Here is a 23,826-nt window from a genome sequence, read left to right on the forward strand (position 1 = left end):
ATGATAATAATATATGGACATGACCGAACAATGCACAGCAACAGGTCCATTTAGTAGCTGTTCTGGAGCTTTTGACCATACCGCATCAGCAGATGGAGTTTGCCCAGTTTCATGAAAATCGTAGATAATCAAATTTCCATTTTTTTCTGAGCTCTTCGAGAACATCTATCATCATCTATGTTGGTTTACAAATTGAGATGAACTCACTTTGGAATCAGCAGTTGACAGAACCAAGTCACCTCAAGGTCCATTTAGTAGCTGTTTTGGAGCTTTTGACTATATAACATGCTCCTGAGCAGATGGAATATTTGGATGGATATAGATGGATATTTTTCTAGCAAATAGGCTAGAAAAATATCTAGACCGGATGCGTAAGGCTACAGTTGTGATCTCATATTTCTATGTCAGAAGAGAATTCAGCTCCACTTGACACCGTTGATCCTTCAGATGCCATTAAGTCTATAGAAATCTACATTAGTAAAGGTATGATGTAGTTCTGCTGTAATGTTTATGGTGTTAAATGTCAAAGAGTGCAAACTTTGGGTACAGCCAGCAAAAATGTGTAAAATCCAACATTTGCAACACCAAAGCACTGCACACGACTGGGCTCCAGAGAAAAACGAACCAGCACAAAGTGACTCTGGGGAGCCTATCATGCGTAAATGTATTGTTAGACATCTATATATCCATATCTTTTACAAAGCATCCTCATATTTTAGACATAATTATTATTCACAGGCTTTCACAGGGTTGAGGAAAGTGTGAGCGTTCTTGACTAATAAAGGATCTTCGAGGTCGGAGGCGTTTGTGGCAAGTGTTGGCCAAGAGCATCAGGGGCCACGGCCAAGAGTAGTAACAGTTCCCTCCAAATCTGTACGGTCAGAATAAATATTCTCTGAGCGCCTTTGGTAATAACCTGCACTGGGAGCAATAAAAATACATTTCCCAAGATGTCATGCCACATTTACAGCAAATAATGTCAAAATCTAAGACATAACGAATATAAAACCATGATTTACAAGCTGAGCTTCACATCCTGCCTGAATATTTAATTTCAACTGGGCGAACAGGGCTCTCAGTGCTTGGTGATTTAATCTTATAAAGTTGAATGCTTTTTGGAGAAAAAAAAAACCCAAACTCCCACTTCATTCCAGTTTGCTCCATACTATCTTAATGAACAATTATTCTTTAAATGAATGGTTTGACCTGTGTATGCACTAAGCTGAAATGTTTCTGGAGGTAGCCTATTAAAATTATACTGGCTCAACCTGGTCAGTGTACAGAGCAATGTAAAATATATTTGGGGGGGCTGATTGGTTTAACCTGTGGTGCACAAATACACATTTCTAAAATTCAAATTTTCATGAAATTCCATACAAAATGATTTGGAAATGCAAAATGTTTTAAATTAACAGGTGTTAAAGGCTTTAAGAGTAATTTGGACTTAATAATTATTTCTAGTTTTCAAGACAAGTTTGGTTCCTGTTCTTTTGCTTATTTATTCTCCATGTGGTCCATCAAACAATGTAAATCCGCCACAACACATACTGTGGGGCTACTGCTTACATTTTTGTCAAATTCGAATGATTCTTACTATGTTCAGTTGTACATAATGCTTAACATTGTGTCTTTGGTGTGGTCAGCACTTCCCATTGAAACTTCTATCGGTGTAATGGACAAATTTCAATCAAACATCTGACAGAATATGCCTCATTTGATCGCTATGTGCATTTTGAACTTTCAGTAACTCCCATTTCTTATTATTAAATGCCAAATTTGGGGGTCTTTACATCAGATTTATCCCTGTATTTCTATCATAAGTCTAGTATGTACATACATAGAGCCTTTTCAATAGATAGGTTTGCCTCAAAGATTTTTTACTGAAAGCAAGGCATTTATTTATTTAATAAAAAAATGAATCTACAGATATGTGGTGTTCAGCCAACAACAAGAATACTCACTCAGTGGGAAATTGTAATGCACTCATCTTTTATTGACATAATAGCCAGGCATTTCTATGGGCAGCATGTGAAGTGAACAGTCAGCAGCATGAAACAAAGGCATGCAAGCGGCACAAAGCCATTCAAGTAGACACACACAGGAGCACAGCAGGGTGGCTGTTCAGGTACAGGAAGCAATCTTTATAGTATTCCAAAGATGATGTCTGGCTGGAAGAGAAGAAATAATCAGTGGTCACTCCTAATTTTTCACATGGTAACGGGACGACTGCACATGCTAGAAAAATGCAGCAGTCAGTCACTCACACGCTGAAGGAAGTGCTGTCCCATGAAAGAGCGGGTATCTGGAGGTTGGCCCTCCTGTCCCCCTGCCTTGCAGCGTAGATAGCCGTAGAGGTTAGCTGCTTGAAGGGAAATACTGGCTACCACAAGTGCCTGGTGAAGACAGACAGAGTGATAGATACAGATGGATGCAGTGTTGTGTGATTTCAATTCAGAGCATGCACACAAGCCGCCATGTGTCTCACCAGCCATTTAAACTTCAGCGAGAAAAGGGAGGTGAAGAAGAAGAATGTCCAAATGAGAGGACAGATGATTAAACCCAGCCAAAATATCCTCGCCTCAGCCTCTGTCCCAATGTTATTGCCTCTGGAAGTCTGCATGCACACACACACACACACACACACACACACACACACACACACAATGCCCAAAAGAATGTTAAAAATGTTGTTTTTTTTTTATTCTTGCGTAGATTCACTGAGTGTCAAATTGACACTCAATAACGACAGTGTCTCACTTTTTTGGCCTCAAACACCCAGAGGCTCTTTCCATCCTCGTCGATCTGATTCCACCAGCGCAGCCCAACCAACAGCCTGCCAGTTACATTCTGAAACAACACAGAAAGAAAGTGATTGAAGAGTACTGAAATGCACAGGAGGATAAATTAAGAGGGCACAACAACAGAAGGGGGTGAGATATACTGTAGGTAAGGAGAGGGGATCAGTAGCTGTTGACCTCTCACCTTGACAGACCAAAAGTCGAAAGAGAGCAGAGTGATGATGAGGACAAAACAGGACGCAAAGTTCTTGCTGATCCAGTCGCAGAGCAAATAGGAGACAATGGCAACCACCCGAAAGAACAGGTGGAAAAAGGTGGCAAGGGGATGTCTGAAATCAAAACAGATTATAAGTGAAAAGCTAAGCAGCATTCAATACACTACATCTTGACATAAAGGCCTATAAAAAGCAGGCTAACATGAGGTTAGAGCAGGCAGAAACAACCGCAAATCTACCGGCTACAGCACAGAAAGAGAGGATGAGAAATATTAATGTAAAAATATCAGCAATATGGATGAGAAAGCTCCACTTGTTTCTAATTAAGTTGAGATTTATTTGGAAAGTGTCATTTAAATTAAACTATTTAGAAATGAAATCTCAAAATTCATAAAATGAAAATAGTCTGTACTAGACAAATGAGGTTAGGCCTGTATGGTCAATATTTCCTTCAGTGTACCTTATGACAGCGCTTCTCCGCGCCCTCTCCTGCTCATCATCAGCAAAGTCCAGCTCAACATCCTCCGTGTCATCCGCCATCGTCTGACGAGAAACAACAGAATACATCAGTTATTTAACCAGTCCAGCTAATACAATACAGAAACACAAACACAATGCACTTAGAGCCAGACAAAAAAATGACTCGTTTGTCGCATGACAGTCAGTAGCCCATATGTGTAAAACAAAGCGAGGTACCATTTAGGTAAAGCCTAGCTGTATGGAGGGCTGGAATAAACCAGGTGTAGCAGTGAAATAAGACCGACACCGACAATGCTTCCCCGAGCCGCTACATTGACAACAGCCCGTCGTCACATGGCGGTCTAGTTTCAGTCAGCCTGTATGTCGATAATGGAACTACATTTCGCTGAGGAAAATAATACGGATAGATATATCCAAGGTATTCAAAAGAAGCGACCGCGGCAGGACTCGAACCTGCAATCTTCTGATCCGAAGTCAGACGCCTTATCCATTAGGCCACGCGGCCGTCGATGAATGCAAAGTTCGATAAAGAGCTTTTTAATAGTAAATGCAATACAGATTATAATTTTTTTATTTCAAGATTTTTTGTTTTTTATTTTAATAATGCACGTCTAACAGTTCGGACCAACAGAACAGACAATATGTCCACTGTGAGATTAATCCAATTAGTTGGTTGCATTGTTAAAACAGGCGCAGTCATCCAGACCGCTTGAGGTCGCTCATATTTTTAGTTTGCCGTGGTATTACAACCCCGTGGGTAAGCGGGCCAATGTTGAAGCAACTTTATACATCTTTTGGATGAATACATCGACGTTACACCTGGTTACACATAACAGGTGAGGTGCCTTTCTTTTGTTTTAGCGACAGTCAACAACAAGCTAACAAACAGACTAACCAGCTATTATTTTGTTTAACTGTTCACCAGTTGCTCACATGTAAGCCACTGTCTTTGAGGTGTTAGTAAACATACCCTGCTGGTTCATTTGGTTGAGTATACTTAACGTTAGCTTGAACGCGCTCTAGGCAGGCAGGTAACTATTTTTCTACGTAATCAACTGTGCATCTTTACCTACGCTACAAAGTTCTACGTCATGTACGTCATACGTTAGGTTTGGGATACCTTTTTTTCAAGGTTATCTGAGTGCAATATATCAAAAGTGTTCTTGACCCAGTGAATGTAAAGTAGGTATGGGTATGGATGGGTGTACCAAGCAGGTAAAACTAAAGGCAGTTTTTATGTTTTTAGTTTACCTGAATAAGAAATAAGTTCAAAACAATCACATGGATGTAGGACAGGAAGATGTAAGCCACTTAACAACATTATAATAGCTTTATCATCTCATCTAATCATATCTCATCCTGTTGTTGTATTAATGTCTTCCAGCTGTAGTGAGAAGTCCTTATGAGGTGATGCTGCATGTGTTCCGCTGTCATCTGCAGAGACCTCTCATTGCTACACAATGGAGATGTCTACGCTCCCTCTACTCCACCAAGCCTCACTCCAATCAGGGCGAGGACTCCACAGAGACCCGCCTGAACCCCCTGAACATCCAGATGCTGTCGAGAAATCTCCATGAGCAGATCTTTCGAGGGCTGGAGCCAGAGTATAGAGAGGAAGATGTGGAGCGCAGCGTTAGGCACTTGCAGAAGCATGAGTTGTGGGGCAAGGAAACTTCACTGATGCCCGATGTGGAGCTGAAGCTTTCCAAAATGTACGGCAAAAATATTGATGAGCACTTCCGGGTTTTGGCAAAGACACAGAGCCTTCCATACCTTGAGGCTGCCTTCATGTTGCAGCAAGCAACGTTGCCACCCATGCCTCAGGAGTGGACATGGGAGGCTGGCTGGACACGTTATGGGCTAAATGGGGAGAGTCAGAAGGTTGATTTCCCAGATGAGACAGCACTGGTATTTGATGTGGAGGTGTGCACAACAGAGGGAAAGTGTCCTACACTGGCTGTCGCTATGTCTCCCACTAACTGGTGAGGAAGAGTAAAGATAGTGTCACGGGAGAGAACTGCACTGACTGGCATTACACTGTTTATTGGAATGATTTATTAGCTTAATGTGGTAACTTGTGGTGTTGTTTATGCTGCCAAAAATGCTAAAAACACATGTTTTTAGAAACGAAAATGGGATGTAGATGTTGATGCGCAGCATTTAGATTTTAGGTTTTCCAGCTGTTTATTTAATCACTCACTTCTTGCTAGGTACTCCTGGTGCAGTAAGCGTCTGATTGAAGAGCGGTACTCATGGTCAAACCAGCTGAACCTCACTGACCTCATCCCACTGGAGACACCAGTAAACTCTGCCCGCCCTCCAAAGGGTCAGTGGAAGAAGAGGCTCATAGTGGGTCATAATGTCAGTTTTGACCGATCATACATCAAGGAGCAATACTTGATAAAGGTCAGTATTCGGAGGGTGCTGTATTTCACCCAAGCCTCTCATTTAGGTATTTACTAGCTCCTTTCTAGTCCTCTTTCTTCTTGTGTTATTTAATGATCCTCATTGTATGAGTGACATGATTCAATTTCAAATTACAGATTTTACAGATATTTCACAAAAAGTTTTGTTTTTAAAGGGCTCTAAAGTACGCTTCATGGACACCATGAGCCTTCACATGGCCATCTCTGGGCTGACTGGGTTCCAGCGCACACTGTGGATGGCCAACAAGCTGGGCAAGAGGAGAGGCCTGCAGGAGGTCAAGGAACACATTAAGAGGGCTGGACACAAAAAGAACGGCCCAACGGTTTGTGTCTTTTCTCACCATACTTCTACCACATGCATTACAAGTGATAGTGCCGCAGATCTGCTTTTGTGTTATGTGAGATCAATTGCTTGTCTTTTGGCATTAGAGAACTTAATGTGACATGATGTATTCTTGTGATTAGATTGGCTCTTGGGACTGGGTGAATATTAGCAGCATCAACAACCTGGCTGATGTCCACGCTCTGTATGTGGGAGGGCCGCCACTGGAGAAAGAGGCCAGAGAGATCTTTATAAAGGGCAGCATGGTGGATGTCAGGAACAACTTCCAGGTCTGAGATTAATCATAAATCCCACGCCAGATTATCTGTAATCTTAATCAAAATGTATTCATATCATTAGGTGTTCTGAATGACTTGCATTAATCTTGAGGTGGCCAGTAATTTTGCCTATGCTGACCCCTACAGGAGTTAATGCAGTACTGCGCCCTGGATGTCCTGGCCACACATCAAGTGTTCACAGAACAACTACCACTCTTCATGGAGAGGTCTGCATATCCCCACCCACAAATATTTTCCTTGAACTCTTTCTTATTTATTGATTCTCTAGCCTAGAACAATGACTTTGCTTTCATAACAATGGTGGAAAATAACATCATCTCCTCTATCTTTTACAAGATGCCCTCATCCAGTGACGTTTGCTGGAATGCTGGAGATGGGTGTGAGCTACCTTCCTGTCAATCAAAACTGGGGGCGTTACCTAGAGGATTCTCAGGACATTTACGAAGAGCTCCAGAGAGAACTAAAGAAGTCTCTGATGACTCTAGCGGACGATGCCTGCCAGCTCCTGCATGACGACAAGTGAGAAGACTTGTCAGCATGTTTCTGACTGCAGCATGTTACGTCATTTTCCCCATAAATGCTTGATAAAGTTAAAAGAATTATAGATTTATTTATAATCTGTAGTTCTGTAACTCTAAGGGGTGGGTGCTTTAAGGTGTTGTGTATGAAAACAACCACTGAATGACATATTTTATGTATTTTACTTTAGATATAAAGATGACCCCTGGCTTTGGGATCTTGAGTGGGATGTGCAGGAGTTCAAGCAGAAGAAACTGGCAACCAGCAAGAAGAAACTCTCCAAACAAGCAGCTGAAACACAAGCTGCTACTCCTCTTCCAGAGTGGGAAGAAGGTATATGCCCAGACCCTGGGCCACATTTATAAAGCCAATGTTTTATATTTCTTTTTTTAAGATGACTGTTGTGATATCAGACCCAGGTCCACCAAATGAAGAGGAGATGGCAGGCCCTCACCCCAGCAGGCTGGCTGTGGAGAAGTTGAAAGAAACAGTGAATCGACTCCCCAAGAGAAGGCAACATCTGCCTGGGCACCCAGGGTAAGCTCACCACCAGGCACCACAGAGACACCCAGTGTCAGACCCATTTGACTCACATCATTCTGCCTCAATTATTGTCTTCCTCACCATATCACCTCCGTAACTGTGTCATCAGGTGGTATCGTAAGCTGTGTGAGAAGATGTCTGAAGAGGACAGCTGGTCACCTGGAGCCAGCCTCATCAGTCTACAGATGAGAGTGACTCCTAAGCTGATGGGTCTGACGTGGGATGGATTCCCCCTGCATTACACAGAGAAACATGGGTGGGGCTACCTGGTACCTGGGCGCAGGGATAACCTGACTTCTGAGGAGGAAAACGAAGGACCAGTGTGTCCACATAGGTATTTAATACACTGCTCTTACAAGACAAGTGTTATAGGATGCTGTCATGAAGCATAGCAGGATAATCATAACCTGGCTGGATATGTCTACTGATTGATTAGCCTCAGTCAGATTTAGACTGCATTTGATTTGTATACGTGTATTAAAGTTTTATGTCTTCCACAGTACTATTGAGAGTATCTACAAAGAGTATTGTGAGCAGAACAGCAAAGAGCAGCCTAAATACCAGGACTGCAACCCCTCAGATGACCTCATTTGGACAGACAGCACAGTGTGGGCAAAGGTACATCAGCATAATGTAATATGACTCAATTGTTGTCATGTTTACAAGAAGCTTTCATTTTGTCATTTTAATCCTTAGAACCCATTTGAAGCAATTAGCATCGAAGGGGTTCAGTCAAACGGGAAAACACAGACGTCAGGAGGATAAACATCCATAAATCAACAGTTTAATTTCAGATCTTGTCTCATAATCATCAAATTTAGACTGTTCTTTTTTAGACTCAATAGTAATCAAGGTGATTGCCTGTACATCTGTGGCTACAGTGCAAACAGAAACAGCTGCAACCTAATGCAGCATGATGTTTCATGGTGCAGGTTCACCAAAATGTAATATTTGTTAACTGGACCTTGTTTCATTTGCTCTGCATTGGTGACATAGTTTTTTTTCAGTTGGTGTTACATTAGGTTATAGAGCACACCCACATGATCTTGAAGGACAGAATATTTATCATGACAGATGTTTTTCTTAACTTCATCCCAAGGTGGAGGAGTTAAGTTCCCTGGAGAGACCGATAGAGGAAAATGGAGTCATAATGAAAAATGGGGTGAGTGAATTGTTCTTTTGTAGATGGTTTATCACCTTTTTTTTTTTTTTTTACCTTGATCATGGACACTTTTACACTGTACTGTAAAATTTCTGCGTTTATAGGTTTATATACTGAACAGCACTATCTGATCTAACATGAAGTGTATTGACATTTTTATTCTATATTTATTTTTCTCTTGTGATGTGTTGTTGTGATGTGTTGTATGACATACTGTATTCTGTATCAACAACAGTCCCAAGATCCACATTATAGCCCAGAGAAGAGTCACTGCCACTATCACCATGGAAACGGCCCCTACAATGATGTAGACATACCAGGGTGCTGGTTTTTCAAATTACCTCATAAGGTGAAGTAAAGTTTTGCTGTCACATTGTAGCTACATTGCACTCCTTTCATTGTGTAACAGAATATGTTTGTGTTTCAGGACGGTAATCAGAACAATGTAGGCAGTCCATTTTCAAAAGACTTCCTGTCTAAGATGGAGGATGGTACTCTTCGGGCAGGGAGGGGCGGAACCAATGCTACACGTGCCCTGGAGATCAACAAAATGATGTCCTTCTGGAGGAATGCACATAAACGTATAAGGTACCCTTATTTTTCACCATAAAATTAGTCCTACTTATGGGTGATCACAATCAGCTTTGTTAACATGAAGATGTTCAATACATGATTTGTCCCCTCATAGCTCTCAGATGGTTCTCTGGCTGCGAAAGGGAGAGCTTCCTCACTTCGTCAGCAGGTTTGTTTGGTATATCAGTAGCTATCCTGTATTTAATGACCAGCCATACAGTGAGGAAAATCATTTACTGTATACAACAATCTTTCTGTCTCCCAAAGACACAAAGATTTTGATCAAGAGGGTCAGTATGGTGCCATATTACCTCAAGTCATCACTGCAGGAACCGTAACACGAAGGGCTGTGGAGCCAACGTGGCTGACTGCCAGTAATGCACGAGTAAGCAGCAGTGGCAACAAAGACAAACACACAAAGTCTGAGATTCCTGATGCAACTGCCAAATATCAGACAGTAGAGGAACAATGTTTGTATTGGCTGTATTTTGTGTCCACAGAGGGACCGAGTAGGCAGTGAGCTGAAGGCGATGGTGCAGGTACCACCTGGGTACCACCTGGTGGGAGCAGATGTAGATTCTCAAGAGTTGTGGATTGCTGCTGTGCTTGGAGAGGCTCACTTTGCTGGCATGCACGGTGAGATTTGTCCCTGTCAAATCTTATTTACCTAAAACTAAACATATTACTAGAAGTTGTAAAATGTCGTTATTTTAATCAGTCATAGTCTTAACAAATATGATGTTAACTGCGCTCATCTCATGTCTCTGCTGCGTTTAGGTTGTACAGCGTTTGGCTGGATGACTCTTCAGGGAAAGAAGAGTCAGGGCACTGACCTGCACAGCCGCACTGCTGATGCTGTAGGCATCAGCCGGGAACACGCCAAGGTGTTTAACTATGGGCGCATCTATGGTGCAGGGCAGCCCTTTGCTGAGAGACTGCTGATGCAGTTCAACCATCGTCTCGGTCAGACAGAAGCTGCCAGTAAGGCCAGGCAGATGTACGCTTTAACAAAGGGTATTCGCAGGTACACTCTCTCTACTGCAGGTTTAGTTGTTTGTGCAAAGGTGACACAGTTTAGCCTTCATGCTGCATGTTTGTGTTTTGTTTTTTGCCAGATATCATCTGTCAGAGGATGGTGAGTGGCTGGTCAATGAACTGGATATAGACGTGGAGAGGGAGGAAGATGGAAGTGTGTCCCTGCAGGAGTTGCGCAGGATCAGTAGACTGGCCTCACAGAGGTGAGCAAGCAAGTAAAACCTAGAACAAACATCCACAACCACTTGTCAGGAGCCTTTCAGGGTCACATAAATATTCTCTTGCATCCTCCCAGATGCTCTGTTTCTTGATTTCTCTCTCTCTCTCTGTTCCTTATACCCCTAAGCTTTCGGCGGAAGAGGTGGGATATGGTTGGCAAACGTCTTTGGTCTGGAGGTACAGAGTCGGACATGTTCAATAAACTGGAAAGTATCGCCCATTCAGACCAGCCAGCCACTCCTGTCCTAGGCTGCAGGATTAGCAGAGCTCTGGAGCCCACGGCAGTAAAGGACGAGGTGAGACTATGTTGATGCTGATATTCAACTAGCATGAGCAGTCCATATCAAACATGGCCTTGTGTGTCAAAAACATTTTGCAGAAGTATGTGGATATTTGATGTTAGGAGATGCAAATAGTCTTTTATGATTTTACTGTCTGTTGCCATGTGGCCACTTTCTGAATAAGAACTTTAAGAAATATGAAATAAATGAAAAGGCCTCGCAACATGAGGTCAATTGTAACTGGAAAATCAAGGCTCTTTACCACAAAATAATCTCATGCTTTCAAAATGGATCTTATATGTTCATGTCACTGGATTTCTCTGTCAGTTTATCACCAGCAGAGTGAACTGGGTGGTCCAGAGCTCAGCAGTGGACTATCTACATCTGATGCTGGTGGCAATGAAGTGGCTCTTTGAAGAGTATGACATTGATGGTCGTTTCTGCATCAGCATCCATGATGAGGTGCGGTATCTCATCCGTAGCGAGGACCGTTACCGTGCAGCACTTGCACTTCAGATCACCAACCTACTGACAAGGTTTGTTTACAGCTTGGTATTTATTCCACTATATAATGGACAAATAACTTTAAAGATTTTTGCAATCGTGTTCGTCTGTCTCCTGCAGGAGTATGTTCGCCCATGCGTTAGGCATATCGGACCTTCCACAGTCAGTAGCTTTCTTCAGTGCCGTTGACATTGACCAGTGTCTGAGGAAGGAGGTCACCATGGACTGCGTGACCCCTTCTAACCCCACAGGTCTGGAGCGAAGATACAACCTGTCACCTGGTGAGCCCCGCACAATCATTAGCCTTTATTTAACTGCAGGAAACCCTTACATTACATTATACCAATGTGCATTAAAAAAAACGGGAGGGAAACTCGGATGTAAAAACTAGTTAATTCCACCATCTCTTATCCAATAAAATAAGTTTTATGAGACACCAAAGATAAGTCAAAATCTGAAGTTTATCTCCATATCTCAATCCAAAATCAAATATAACATATCAATTCAACAAAATAGTCACTATAAAAGAGACTGAATAAACTGAATAAGAAAGAAAATATGTTTTTAAAACAGCACTTCCTATGACAAAAGTAGGCTGAAAGTCTCCTCAGGATTTATTCATGTGATGGGAAACCATAGATCAACTTATTCTGTTAGTGTAGTACTGACTGGCAAGGTAGGGCCATCTTAAGTACTACGTTGTTACAGTTGTGCTAACCATAACATAAGTGAGTCCTAAAACAGCAGGCAGAGCCAGTTCTAATCATGAACTTGCAGAAAGTCAGATTACTTTCAGTTGATCCTTGACAAATCATCACAGTGTAAAATAGAAATTACTGTTTTAATGTCAGCCATACAGAACAGCTATAATTTACATTTACTGTGTTAAAAACATGTACCATGTACAGAATATACACAGTGTTCCTTGTGAACAAAGTAAACTGCAGAGCACAAACAGACTGTTAAGTAATGTGTGCAAACTTTCCACAGGTGAGGCCTTGGACATCTACCAAATCATTGACGTCACTAAAGGCTCTCTGAGCAAAGCAAAATAGCACTTTGTGGGCCAAACTACTGTTACCCAGAACAACAGTGCAGATACACAGCAGCCAGGAGGCTCATCAACAGCTGGTCAAGTTGAAGATCAGTGAGGAATCTGGAGATGTGCGTAACAACAAGAGGAGCGAGTGTCGATTCATTGTTTTCTCTTCTTCTGTTTGGGTTCTTGTGTCTCCTCTGCGTCCTGTAACTCTGTGGTCTGAAAGGATTAGAAGAAGAAACAGACACTGAAAAAACCTACCGAAACAGAGATTATTCAAAATACTGACAATGCATTCTAAAATGTTCTACAACTAAAACCAAATTAAGGATTAATCTTTAAGCTGCATGCACCTCAAGGGGGGAAACATTTCAACAGTTACCACAGTCTGGATATTGAGGATCAGCTTTATTGACTGATGTGAATGTGTGTAAGGTAAAGACAGTATCATCTGTCGTTTGGGAAGCTGCCAGGTTTAAGATGGTACTTACCTCCTGACTGTCGTCCTGCTCCTGCAGGGCTGCGTCCAGAGTAGCAGCGTTGATGCGGAAATCTCTTGAGGTGCTCAGCTTCATGTACTGCATCAGATTTACCTGGACAACATACACACAGATGTGTTAAAACTGCTGACACTGTACAAACATTGTTCTTGGGGTTTACGGCATTTTGCTCAGTGTGTGTTACATAAGTTTTATGTATTTTGAGAATCTGATTTTGTCAACTACCTTAAGTCATCCAGCTCACACATACCTTTGATTTCTTTGAGAGTGTGATGAGGTATTTCTCATACTGTTCAATGCTGAAGATCAAGTTAGGAATGGCCTTTGTCTCACGCAGAAGCTTTGCCTGCCAAGAGAAAAAAAAAAAGAACAGATCTAGATAAACAAATGCAATCTCCTAACAGATTTGTTTCAAGCCAACAGTGTATCTATACATTTGTACATACATTTTTGATATAATAAAGATAAACAGAATATGTACATATATTGTTGTTATAATCAATTACATGCATCAGCATTATTACATAATTATAGGAGACAAATGTCCTTACAGAGGCAGCAGTGTTCACTTCACCCCTTTTCTTTCTCTTCTTGTCATCTCCACCACCGAATTCTCCATTCTGGCAAAGAAAACTCATTATTTCCAAAACATCAACTCTCCCTCTTGGGGATGAATTACTTGTGTCAAGTCCACGACTAAAAACTTCAGAAAAGCAGTAAGCTGTAATTTAAAAATCAAACTGTGTCAGCCTGAAAACTTGAGCTTTGGCAGGAAACCAAGCTGTACCTGTGCGAATGTGATGAAAGAGTAGCACTGCGGCGTTAGATGGGAGCCAGACAGTTTGACCTGCACAGACGACACAGGAAACACTAGATTAGCACGACATCAGAAATACTAGAAGATTCATACCACAAAATTGAAACCCTCAGACTCACCAGCTTCTCAATGCGTGCAGGTAGTGCACAGTGCTGGCTGGAACACACCTGGATGTACTAAAACAAGATGTGGAGAAAAGAAATTGTCACACTGGGCAAATTCAAAAAAAGAGATAGAAAGATCATTGAGTGGACAAATACGCACATATTTGACCAGGGTGGTGAGGATGGTGTATGTGCGACTCAGCTCTCTCAGCAGTGTAATGGTGCAGGTGCCAGGCAGCAGGGCTGTCTGGACTAGCTCATTTAAAGCTGTCAAAAGGGTCCCAAGCTGCAGTGTCACCGCTTTCTCCACTGGATCCTGCTGACCTGCAGTCTGTGTGGCCTCTTCTACACATTAGCAACAGAATATCATGAAATTTTTTGACAGATGCATCCAACTCGCACCACTAGTCCAAGTGAGCATCAAGTGTAAAAGGCTTCTTACCTGAGCCCGCTTTGTCAGAGGCTGTCTGGCTTTTCTTTCTGGCAATCAGCCAGTCCACTTCATCAAGCACCTTGCCAACCTGAGACAGGACCAGCAGCTGGGACAAAAGATTAAAATCATGATGAAGACGGTGAGCACTATGCAAAACAGATTCAAGGTTATCTGTTTAAAAGCAAGTCAGAAGCTTCAGGTAAAAGAACAAAACAAACAAAAAAAACAGCACTCACTGTTGCTGTTGTTGCAGTCTTCATGTTGACAATGGCAAAGTGAGACTGTTTTTCTACCTCCACATCCTGATAATGGAGAAAAAAAAAGGTTGAATAAAAATTGTATTCATTTAAAAAGGTACATTCGTTAACAATTATTGTCAACAATTTACAAGAAGGCCATATTATCAAAAAAAGTTTGAGAACATTATAAAATATATCACTTTTTGCATTTAACAATGGGCATCAAACAGCCTGTATTGTACTTAAATAAAGTATTTTAAAATGCCTAAATTATATTATCTTTTATACAGAGAGACAACCAGATCTACAAACTAATTAACTGTGTGGTGGCCCCATTTTTCATAATTAAATCATTCTAGTTGGGGTATCGACTGATGCCTCCTACTGCCTTGCAATTATTTTCATTGTGACTGTGTGTTACTTGATCAATATCTCCCAGTTGGCTGTGGATGTCTCGGCAGAGATCCAGCAACAGGCTCACAGGGCTCTTATAGAGAACATGCAGGCTGAAGAGAAGTGAGAGCAGCCCCTTGGAGAAAGCAGAATCCTCTAAAAGAGAGAAAGAAACAGGCCTCAGTAAACAATCCCACCAAACCTTACATAAGTTTAATTCAAATGTCACTCACCAAAACTGGTCTCCTTGCAGATTTTCAGAGTCCATGTGATCATCTGAACAAACTGTTAGATGAAGACATGTGTTAGCAGAAGTACCACTCACTTTGTCCTATGAAGTGCACGTGAGAGTGCACCTACCTGTTGGGAGGAGGGCTTTAGCTGGCGTGAGAGTACGCTCAAAATGCTGACCAACAGCTGAGCCTCTTTGCTGTTAAATTCCTCCTCTCCCCTACTTATCTGAGCGAACAGCGCCCTCTGTTGACAAATGCAAAGAAAACTGGATTATTAGTTTAGACACTCAGATGGGATAAAAATAACTACACATGCAGCTGTGTACACATCTCATCACACCTGAAACTGTCTGATGTAAAAGAAGTTGATCTCTGTGACGTTGCCGTCGTCTGGCTCGGCATCGTCCTCGGAGATTTCTGGAGAAAGCATAAAATGTCAGGCAATTCCTGCAGACTGTTGAGGTGAGAACCTTTAATTCACTGTTTTTATAGTTTGAAAGCTGCACATGTCTAACCCATGGTAGAGAGGAGCTGGGCCATCTTGTCTGGGTAACGCTGCTGGCAGGTTGTGAAGATCCTGAGCAGACCCTCCAGACAGAGCAAGGACAGACTGCACCGCTTCTCCTTCTTCCCTCCGTCCTCCACCACGCTGGGGATGTTGGTGTAGCGCCACATCAGCACACTGGGAAGACCATTAGACAAAGGACCTCTCATTGGTCGAACAATGTCACAAAGAACAAAGCCATGAACACAGTCTAACTAAATGCTGTTATTCAAGCCACGGATTCCTACCTTGTCATGTCACAGAGGAAGCTGAAAGTCTTGTCTGCGTTCTGTCCATCTGGGCCGTCTGTGTGTCCAGTTTCCTCCAGCTGCTGGATCTTCTGCACAGCCACATTTACTGAATAACGCACAAATTCTCCATTTGAGCGCAGCACTGAAAGAGCCTCCTCTCTGCTCTGAGTGCTGTCTCTGAAAAAGAAAAAAAAACAAAAGAAAAAAAAACAAAACAGTATTTGTCACATTTGTCTGTGGCAAACAATCCAGCATTGCTTAATTCATGTTTTAGTTCTGCAAATACTAGACCACTGCTATGGCTGCAACGATTCTGGTTTCATTGCAAAGTCACTGCTGCAATCATACAACAATACTTTACTTGTCCCTGTCATTTTAATAAATGCTACACAAAAAAGCTTAAAAAAAAAAAAAAAAAAAAAACACAGGAAAGAAAAAACTGAAATGAGTGATTTCTGAGATGAATACAATATGTATAAAATTAATTTTCAGATGCATGTATAGTGATTTGATTTCATAAATGTAATCTTTATAATTGATAGAACCAGTTAAGAGTTAACAGCAATCCTTGCCTCCAGAGATCATTTACCTGAAGAGCACAGTGAGGAGAGTTGATACGAAGCCCACAGAGAGTAAACTGCGAGGGGTCTTGTTCGAGGGCACTCGACCCTTTCCAGATTTCTCCTTCAGGATCTCAGACAGCTTGTGGTAGCGATTGAACAACTCAATGAGCTCCTCAAAGTGGCTTTTACTGGAAATATATAAATGGTAAATTCACCATGTAAGAACATAAGAGCAGCATAAGAACATTTGTGCTTCACAATACCCACAGCACACAAAGTGAGGAGGTTGTTACCTGTAATTGGCTTTAATATAGTTGTACTCCATAAGGACCTCATACACTCCCATCACCAGCACAGCATAGATATTATTCTTCACCCCAACACTGGATCCCATGGAGAACTCTGCTGACTTGTCCTGATCAACACACAGACAGTATATGTCTAAAGATGATGCTTTCACTGGCGTAACATTAATAACCAGAGTAGAGTAGCACAACAATGAGGAATACTGACAGCTGATTATTGCTGTTATACAAGTCTACAAGAAAATGTTCCACCACTTTATTTGTATTAATAAATGCTTATTTGCTTCATCTCTTTCAGAATTTCATATTTTCCTTGTGCACCACACAGTACTTAGTTGAAAATATTTACTGAATTTTGAAATTTTTTTAGTTAGAGTGGATGAGATAAAGACATAACGCAGCTTTCCACTTTGTAGGCCATACACTGTAGTTCAGTGTATGTCATTTAATCCAGTGTCATGAATACATACCAGTTCAAAGTCCTCAAGTTCACTCTTGATCATGCGTCTTGTCATGCTCTCTAGGATTGTCTGGAGTTCAGACTGGTATCCCTCCTCCTCCTCCTCATCGTCATCGCTGTCACCAGCGTTGAGGTTTGCTGATCGGTGCACGTTTTGAAGCCACAGCAGGCAGTGGACAGTACAGCTCACCAGATGGCCCTGAGATGGAACAAATACTATTTATAGAAGACATTAACACGGTGAAACTAGCATGCTGAAGCAGGCGCACACAATCACAAAAATTCTACATTATAGACAGAGTACCAGTGGCTCCTGGAGGTAGACTTGCTCTCCATGAGCAGTGATGCATGGTTCCAGTTTGACGGGGGGCAGGAGGTCTTGTTCAGGTTCGTAGTATCTCCTTAGCTAAGGATACAAAGACATAACATACGGCTCTCCATGCATGTATAAAAATATGACAAGCAGGTTAATATACATAACACAATATGCACTCACTACGCACACATACCTGTGAGAAAAGGGTCTGCATGATGGAGCTTGCAAGTTGGGAGTTACGACGGAGAACATCATAGAAACCCTGAAACAGGCAATAGTTTGCTTTCTCAGTATGAAATGCATTCATCAGCACTCCACATGATATAAAAGAAGTGTGGCTGCACAGATTAATCTCCAAAGATTATCATACTACAAATGTTGAGGGGTTTCCTTTAGAATTTTGGCTGTAGTTAAAAAACATGCACACAAGATGCTAAAAGTGGAGGACAATACACTGTTCCTATGGTTATCAAGACCATCAGTCATAACTGCAATCCCAACTTGTAACAAAATTCAAATCAACTAATAAACATGGCATGGAAAAGCGACATCTAACCTCATAGAGCATAAGGCGAACATCAGCCTGCTGGCCCAGGCAGCGACGCAGGCTGCTGAGGATCTCCAGACAGAACGCTTCATTGGCAGCAGAGTTGTAGCGAGAATGAACGTCTACTTGGACCTATTCAGGGGTTCAGGCAGACAGTTACTATAACACAAATGTTTATAGCTGCCCGTCTTGCGTGTGCATCTATTGAAAGAGCACATATACCTGGCTGGAGGAGACTGCCTGGCTACACTGGCTCGAGGCCAAGCTGCCCAACACTTTGAAGTTCTTCAGCAGCAACAAGAAGCCAGTCACTGCAGATTTCCTTCCATCCAGTTGGCTAGCAAAGGGTCATTTAGGGGGGAGAACAGTGTCAAAAATTAACTTTATTTGAGCTGTTAAACTGCCTTTTTTAAAATACTATAATATGTTAAGGCCTCAAAATGCATTAACCAAACCATAATGCATAAACATCATCTGATTGTATTACATAGCAACATATGCACATCTGTGAACTGGCCAGCAATGTGTAGAAAGGAGTGCTGAAACAATGTATGTACCTGGAAAACATGGCCTTGCGGAGAACTAGAATCAAGGCATCTTTCAAGGACATGCTGACCTTGAGCAGAGGCTGGAGATTAAACAGACAAGAAGGATTAAACAAAAGACAGACATTTCTACATGTGTTTTTTTGTGTGTGTATGTTTAAGTACCTGCACAGCTTTTAGTAGGCCCTGAACAGTTGCCAAGGGCAGGTATGACAGGTGGTCAAATGTCTCTGTCACCTTTGATGACGACTCCAGGAGGATCATGGGAGCAGAGACCACAATGTCAGAGAAAAGGTCTGATGATACAAAAAGAAAAAAAGAAAATCTAGTCTCTAGTTTCACTGATTGGTCACTGTTGCACATTTGAATGTTGGGATCGATGCCTGAAAGATGTGCTACCTAAGTAATGACTGACAGGTGAGGCTGTCTTTGTGACCAGTCGATTCAGAACTTGCTCCAATATCTCGCCTCGGATGGGCTCGTGCATCTTATTATGGAAGAAAATACAATAAACACACATAGTCAATGTCAGATTCATATTTTAGATTACGACACTTCTACAAATGAAAAACCAAGAGTTACCTTGAAGCCCTGCAAGAGCACCCGACCTCCAAGCTTACATGCCAGCTGCGTGGGGGTCCTGGCTACAGTAGCGGACCCTTCTGTGGTCTTGCCAAATGGTCCAGGTTTGGGTCCAAATGTGTCCATGAGGAAGAAGCCCAGCTGCACCAGCCCCTGAGTCACATGGTCCCAACCAAACACACTGCACAGTGTAGAATTCATGTGAGTTAGATTAACAACAAATGTTGTATTTATTTTAGGGGTGGATCCATCCACCTTGTATCATCCACCTAATAGTGTCTCATTTCAAAATGGTCCATATTGTTTTCTTTTTAAACTTCAAACACACATAATCACGATTTAAAAGACCTTTTCGTATGCCATTGTCTCTGTGGATAAATACTGGTAACATATAGCATATATCACATCAGCACATGGTCTGTAATGGAGCAACAACAATGCTGATGCTCTTACCTGTTCTTCACTGTGTCTAGTATCATCTGAGCGACGCTACAGTGCCCAGGCAGGAGGTCCTGCAGGAACTTTGACCCCTGCTGCAGCTGCTCGTCCTTGAAGCTCTTGATGATTGCCCCCTTCAAAACCTCGAAAACCTACAAAAACCAGTGGAGGAGAGAGAAAATGAGTGAGCAGAACAGACAAATTCAAATATGACTCACGCGAGAATAGATTTACAACCTGCTCCTCGTAACGCTGGATACGTGCCACCGAGAGCAACAGGGCGACGCTGAAAGGGCATAGGTCCCCATAAGATGTCTGGAAAAAAAAAAAATGCAAATCAAGATTTATTGTAAACTCTGCAGTACACATTTAATCAAACTTTCTAAAACAATGTCAATAACAGACAGTTTAAACAAAGGCAACCTTAAAGCTTTTAAGGAATTCTCTCCCGAGTTCATGGTCGAGTCTTATAGCAAAGACTATGTGGAGGATAGCAGTGCCCTCCACATGCCTTAGCTGGTCCTGTGGAATGGACTGAACCTCTAGATCCAGGCTCCTGAGAAAGAGGCAGAAAAAAAATCATCAGTAAATGGATAGTAGGCAGTAATAATTAGAAGGAATATACACCACTTGCAATGTTTGAGTCACTTACTCTCCATGTTTCTGCTCCTCTTCCTGGCGAAGGTCTTGCACCTTAAAATAACTGATGATTCCGTCCAGGACCTGTTTCTTACAACCCTAACAGACACAATAGGGGCACTTAGATACTGACGAAGAAAGAGAAAGACGGGATCACTTGTTGCTGCAAATCACACACACAAACACACCTTTGCTGATAACAACAGCAGCTGGTAAACTAGAGGCGGGATCTCTTGCAGATCTAATTTGCTGAACATCCGCAGTACTTTCTCCACCAGGAACTGCAGCTCCTCTGGTGACAGGGGCACGTCCCTAAAATGATGCAGACACAAAAACCCTTAGAATCTTGACTGTGATAACATAGTGAAAGCAATAAAGAAGGAAACGACAAAGCTACAGCATAAACTGTTATTATTATGCAGGAAACAGAACGGTGATGTCAAAGGTGTTACCTGAACATGGTCGTCAGGTGGATAACACATTGTGGGTCCCATCTGAATAAAAAAAGATAAATACAAACATACTTTGATTTTCTATTCATCAAACCTTTAATGATCAATATCAAATGGTTCTGACTTTAATATTTCATCTCAGTGAAAGGAGTGGAAGTGCTGTTGTTGCAAAATATGCTTGTGAAAAGCGTTTAGAATACAAAGCAGCATGACGCAGTTGAAAAATAATCACTTCAGAGTGTCACAACCCTTTTCCTGCACAAAAGAAAAAAAATCAGAGATATTGTGTCCTCACCTGCTTGCACAGAGGCTGTTGATTAGCTGTTTCTTGTATTCCTCACCACTGAGTTCACCTAAGATATAATATAACAAAATAATAAAATATAAAATATATTTGATATAAAATAACAAAGTTACCAAGGTTAGTAATTTGCACTTACCTTTGCCATATGACAAGGCTTCACAGGCTGCCAGAGCAGTAAGCACAGTAGGAAATAGCTCCAAGGATTTCCCACTGCCCATTTTTCCCACCTTAATGGCGTCAACAAAAAGAGATGCCAGTTGTGCAAGAGAGGCTCCAGACAATGTGTGAGTCTGTAGAACATTCAAGAGGAGAAATGGGAATCAGTCAGAAATTATTTTAGTTGTGTCTGTAGCAAACAGGACATATGAACAAAGGAAATGGACATGAGGACACAATATCTAAACACACGTCTACTATTCGAAAAATGCAAAAAAACAGCAACTCAGTACAGGATGCTGCAAAAATCTTTTGGAATGAAAAAAGTAAAAGAAACTGACACTAGATCAGAAATCTGGTAGCTGCAAGGAATTTGTGTGTGTTTCCAAACAAAAATTCTGCAATCTCACATCTCAAGACATTTTAGCATTATCATGATGACATATTGTATTAACCCATGTCTCACATTAGTGCAGAGAGCTCAAAAGGGTCAAGTTGTTATTTAATTTCTCATTCAAAGACAGATACATTTGGAGCCCAGTGCCACCATCCATACAAGATACTACTTCACTTTATACACCTGCAGTGTGTGAAATCCCCTGTGACAATCGGGGGGTCCGGGTGCTGTGGGCAGTACTTCCAAAACAGAATAGGCATACATCACCCTATAGATCCCAATAGCTATATAAGAACAAGTGCGGCTTTCTTTTATTAGTCTCTTTATTTCTTATTTCTTTGTGCTGTGATAGAAGGACTTTAAAAAAAATGAGATAAAGAAAGGACTTTTATTATGGATCTGAATTTGTTCACATTTTTTATTGAATGCATTCAAAAAAACTAAATGCTTTGACTGAAATATATTGTTATCGTGTTATATAAAAATAAACCTTACTGTGTTGATGAAAAATAATTAGGCACATTGTTGAGACCCCCCTAAAATTTAATTTTGAGATTTTCAAGGGATACAAGCTGTCAATTAAGGGGTCCCAGACCCCCGAGACCCCCAGTATGTCTTTAGCTGTCCTTTGACTGAACACCCATCATTATTAAAAGAAGACACTTTGAGTATGTTCTTGTATAAACAGGTCATCTAGAAGAGCATCATAATCAGACATGTTTACCTCAAGCATCAGCAGTCCAATGATATCAGCTGCCACCTCAGTCTGGAGGTCACCAGACTCACACAGGGGGATGCAGTGTTGATAAAGCAGGAGTCTGCGGTTTGACCCCTCAGAGGAACTGGGTGGAGAGCCTAAAACAAAAGAGCACAACATGTATAATAAGGGAGCTGTTAATGCACAGGCTGTCATGTGTGATATTAAAACTAATGCAGTTCATATTAGCTGTATTATTTCTGACTGGAGATATGACAATGTTAAGTCGAACAGCTGATGTTTAACACCACTGATATACCAACACTGTATTCTTACCTTTAAATATGCCTTTAATCATGGTACCGATCTTCTTACCCTTTAGTGCGCTATTGGTAATAACAGTGATTAGCTAGAAATGAGATAATAGAGAGGGAAGAATTTTATAAGTCTCAGACAAGATCCATAAGATAAGTGAGGTAAGTTAACGTTAAATTCACAAATAAGCTGACCTACCTGGTCATCTGTAAGGGAGGACAGGTATTTTTGAAGTTCGGCAGTTCTGTCTCCATCTGACAGTGAGACGATTTTATCCATTTCAGCCTTCATGATCAACCTACAAATATAGTTTACAGACACAGCTTGATGGTAAATTACTATTAATCTTCAATTAGCTACGTAACAGACAGCAAGAAATCCCCGTTTATTGTCCGCAAGCTTGATAACCGTTACTGTAGCAAAATGTTACATTTGACGCACGAATAAAGGCTTTACATCTGTTTGTCGGTCGTCTAGCTAACCTAAATGTTACACATATAACTTAATTTAACGCTAATTCAGTGAAGTAGTCCTTGAGAAGCAAAGTCAAGCCTCTGGTATCTTTGGGAACGCTTTCATAATATTTAGCAAATTTCCCGCCAGTGAATACTTCCTGTTGCTCGTCATGGTTGCCATGTTCGAGTTACAGCATCCCACAATCACAGCATCTAATAACTCACCTTCACAGTTAAAAAGTCTAATACATATTCAATACAGTTCTTCAGTAGAATACCAGAAATAATATGACATATCTTTGATACTACGCGAAATTACTCATTAACATATATCCGTGTTATTGCCAATCAAAAGACAACGTTTTGCAGAAAAACGTAATTTCAACAGACATGTCAACCTCGTTGCTGCGTGGTTATGGGTCGTGTCTCGATGAAAATCCCAGATTTGCGAAACTGTCGCACATGATGAATTGTAAACACCACGACAATTGTTTTTTGATTTTTTAAAAAAGCTGTCCAGACTCGCGATTGGAAGCAGGCAGCAAGTTAGGATCTAACCTGCCACCCAACCCAATCTCGCGAGAGTTTCCAGAGTTACCATCTAGACACGACCGTGGTTTGTTTAATTTCTTTTTAGGGGCTCTGATGACTGTTCAGCGGACTTTTAGAACATAATCATGTCTCTGTTGGTGAGTATGTGATTTATCAATACTCTAATCTAATGCC

The 23,826-nt window shown here is 41.4% G+C and overlaps 3 protein-coding genes and 1 non-coding gene across 13 annotated transcripts; 1 reads left to right on the forward strand and 3 right to left on the reverse strand.

Moving 5' to 3' along the window:
- Window positions 1-1,968: 1,968 nt before the first annotated feature.
- LOC122986489 (Golgi apparatus membrane protein TVP23 homolog A-like) lies at window positions 1,969-4,551 on the reverse strand. Of its 3 annotated transcripts, none has more exons than XM_044357781.1 (7): window positions 4,464-4,551; window positions 3,474-3,556; window positions 2,983-3,127; window positions 2,758-2,847; window positions 2,486-2,614; window positions 2,265-2,393; window positions 1,969-2,168 (listed from the first exon to the last, which is right to left on the reverse strand). In XM_044357781.1, exons 2-7 carry the CDS (start codon window positions 3,551-3,553, stop codon window positions 2,142-2,144), a joined length of 600 nt encoding a protein of 199 aa, XP_044213716.1. In that variant the 5' UTR covers window positions 3,554-3,556; window positions 4,464-4,551; the 3' UTR covers window positions 1,969-2,141. The 3 variants fall into 3 exon arrangements, with proteins under 3 accessions (XP_044213716.1, XP_044213715.1, XP_044213718.1); XM_044357780.1 differs by lacking the exon at window positions 4,464-4,551 and adding an exon at window positions 3,710-3,811; XM_044357783.1 differs by lacking the exons at window positions 2,486-2,614; window positions 4,464-4,551 and adding an exon at window positions 3,710-3,811.
- polg (polymerase (DNA directed), gamma) lies at window positions 3,823-12,703 on the forward strand. 3 transcript variants are annotated; one of them, XM_044357774.1, is made up of 23 exons: window positions 3,823-3,911; window positions 4,878-5,475; window positions 5,704-5,899; window positions 6,075-6,242; window positions 6,385-6,531; window positions 6,667-6,746; window positions 6,877-7,059; window positions 7,250-7,392; window positions 7,473-7,596; window positions 7,712-7,936; window positions 8,103-8,220; window positions 8,702-8,764; window positions 9,000-9,113; window positions 9,192-9,352; window positions 9,453-9,506; window positions 9,605-9,722; window positions 9,838-9,973; window positions 10,115-10,361; window positions 10,453-10,575; window positions 10,719-10,887; window positions 11,200-11,408; window positions 11,497-11,657; window positions 12,367-12,703. In XM_044357774.1, the coding sequence occupies exons 1-23, from the start codon at window positions 3,854-3,856 to the stop codon at window positions 12,429-12,431; spliced, it is 3,660 nt and encodes a 1,219-aa protein (XP_044213709.1). In that variant the 5' UTR covers window positions 3,823-3,853; the 3' UTR covers window positions 12,432-12,703. The 3 variants fall into 3 exon arrangements, with proteins under 3 accessions (XP_044213709.1, XP_044213710.1, XP_044213711.1); XM_044357775.1 differs by lacking the exon at window positions 3,823-3,911 and adding an exon at window positions 4,241-4,329; XM_044357776.1 differs by lacking the exon at window positions 3,823-3,911 and adding an exon at window positions 4,446-4,524.
- Window positions 3,926-3,998, reverse strand: trnar-ucg. Its single transcript has one exon. It is a non-coding gene; the product is annotated as a tRNA-Arg (tRNA).
- Window positions 11,819-23,759, reverse strand: fanci (FA complementation group I). 6 transcript variants are annotated; one of them, XM_044357773.1, is made up of 38 exons: window positions 23,491-23,755; window positions 22,844-22,943; window positions 22,667-22,739; window positions 22,358-22,488; window positions 21,217-21,370; window positions 21,072-21,129; window positions 20,777-20,818; window positions 20,513-20,636; window positions 20,338-20,423; window positions 20,109-20,241; window positions 19,923-20,000; window positions 19,701-19,837; window positions 19,248-19,428; window positions 19,065-19,152; window positions 18,831-18,961; window positions 18,678-18,748; window positions 18,343-18,457; window positions 18,130-18,252; window positions 17,767-17,835; window positions 17,562-17,663; window positions 17,268-17,456; window positions 16,786-16,907; window positions 16,519-16,680; window positions 15,927-16,106; window positions 15,650-15,816; window positions 15,475-15,551; window positions 15,262-15,378; window positions 15,135-15,186; window positions 14,930-15,057; window positions 14,506-14,571; window positions 14,279-14,375; window positions 13,997-14,181; window positions 13,852-13,908; window positions 13,703-13,762; window positions 13,467-13,535; window positions 13,166-13,261; window positions 12,907-13,008; window positions 11,819-12,634 (listed from the first exon to the last, which is right to left on the reverse strand). In XM_044357773.1, coding segments are annotated over exons 1-38 (3,987 nt in total). In that variant the 5' UTR covers window positions 23,493-23,755; the 3' UTR covers window positions 11,819-12,571. The 6 variants fall into 6 exon arrangements, with proteins under 6 accessions (XP_044213708.1, XP_044213705.1, XP_044213703.1 ...); XM_044357770.1 differs by lacking the exon at window positions 11,819-12,634 and having other exon boundaries at window positions 12,784-13,008; window positions 23,499-23,759; XM_044357768.1 differs by lacking the exon at window positions 11,819-12,634 and having other exon boundaries at window positions 12,784-13,008; window positions 23,491-23,759.
- Between the last annotated feature and the right edge of the window lie 67 nt (window positions 23,760-23,826).

This window comes from Thunnus albacares, chromosome 7 (assembly GCF_914725855.1).
Source record: "Thunnus albacares chromosome 7, fThuAlb1.1, whole genome shotgun sequence".
In the NCBI taxonomy this organism is placed as follows: domain Eukaryota; kingdom Metazoa; phylum Chordata; class Actinopteri; order Scombriformes; family Scombridae; genus Thunnus; species Thunnus albacares.

Excerpts from the sequence above, each read along its gene's own strand:
- LOC122986489 (XM_044357780.1), bottom strand. Across the intron at positions 2,848-2,982 it reads TCGACTTTTGGTCTGTCAAG|AATGTAACTGGCAGGCTGTT; the intron begins GTGAGAGGTCAA and ends GTGTTGTTTCAG. Across the intron at positions 2,615-2,757 it reads GGGTGTTTGAGGCCAAAAAA|ACTTCCAGAGGCAATAACAT; the intron begins GTGAGACACTGT and ends GTGTGCATGCAG.
- polg (XM_044357774.1), top strand. The coding sequence starts at position 3,854 with ATGTCGATAATGGAACTACATTTCGCTGAGGAAAATAATACGGATAGA. Across the intron at positions 6,532-6,666 it reads ATGTCAGGAACAACTTCCAG|GAGTTAATGCAGTACTGCGC; the intron begins GTCTGAGATTAA and ends TGACCCCTACAG. Across the intron at positions 7,937-8,102 it reads GGACCAGTGTGTCCACATAG|TACTATTGAGAGTATCTACA; the intron begins GTATTTAATACA and ends TGTCTTCCACAG.
- fanci (XM_044357768.1), bottom strand. Across the intron at positions 22,489-22,666 it reads GATTAAAGGCATATTTAAAG|GCTCTCCACCCAGTTCCTCT; the intron begins GTAAGAATACAG and ends CTTTTGTTTTAG. Across the intron at positions 20,242-20,337 it reads GAGGAGCAGAAACATGGAGA|GAGCCTGGATCTAGAGGTTC; the intron begins GTAAGTGACTCA and ends CCTCTTTCTCAG.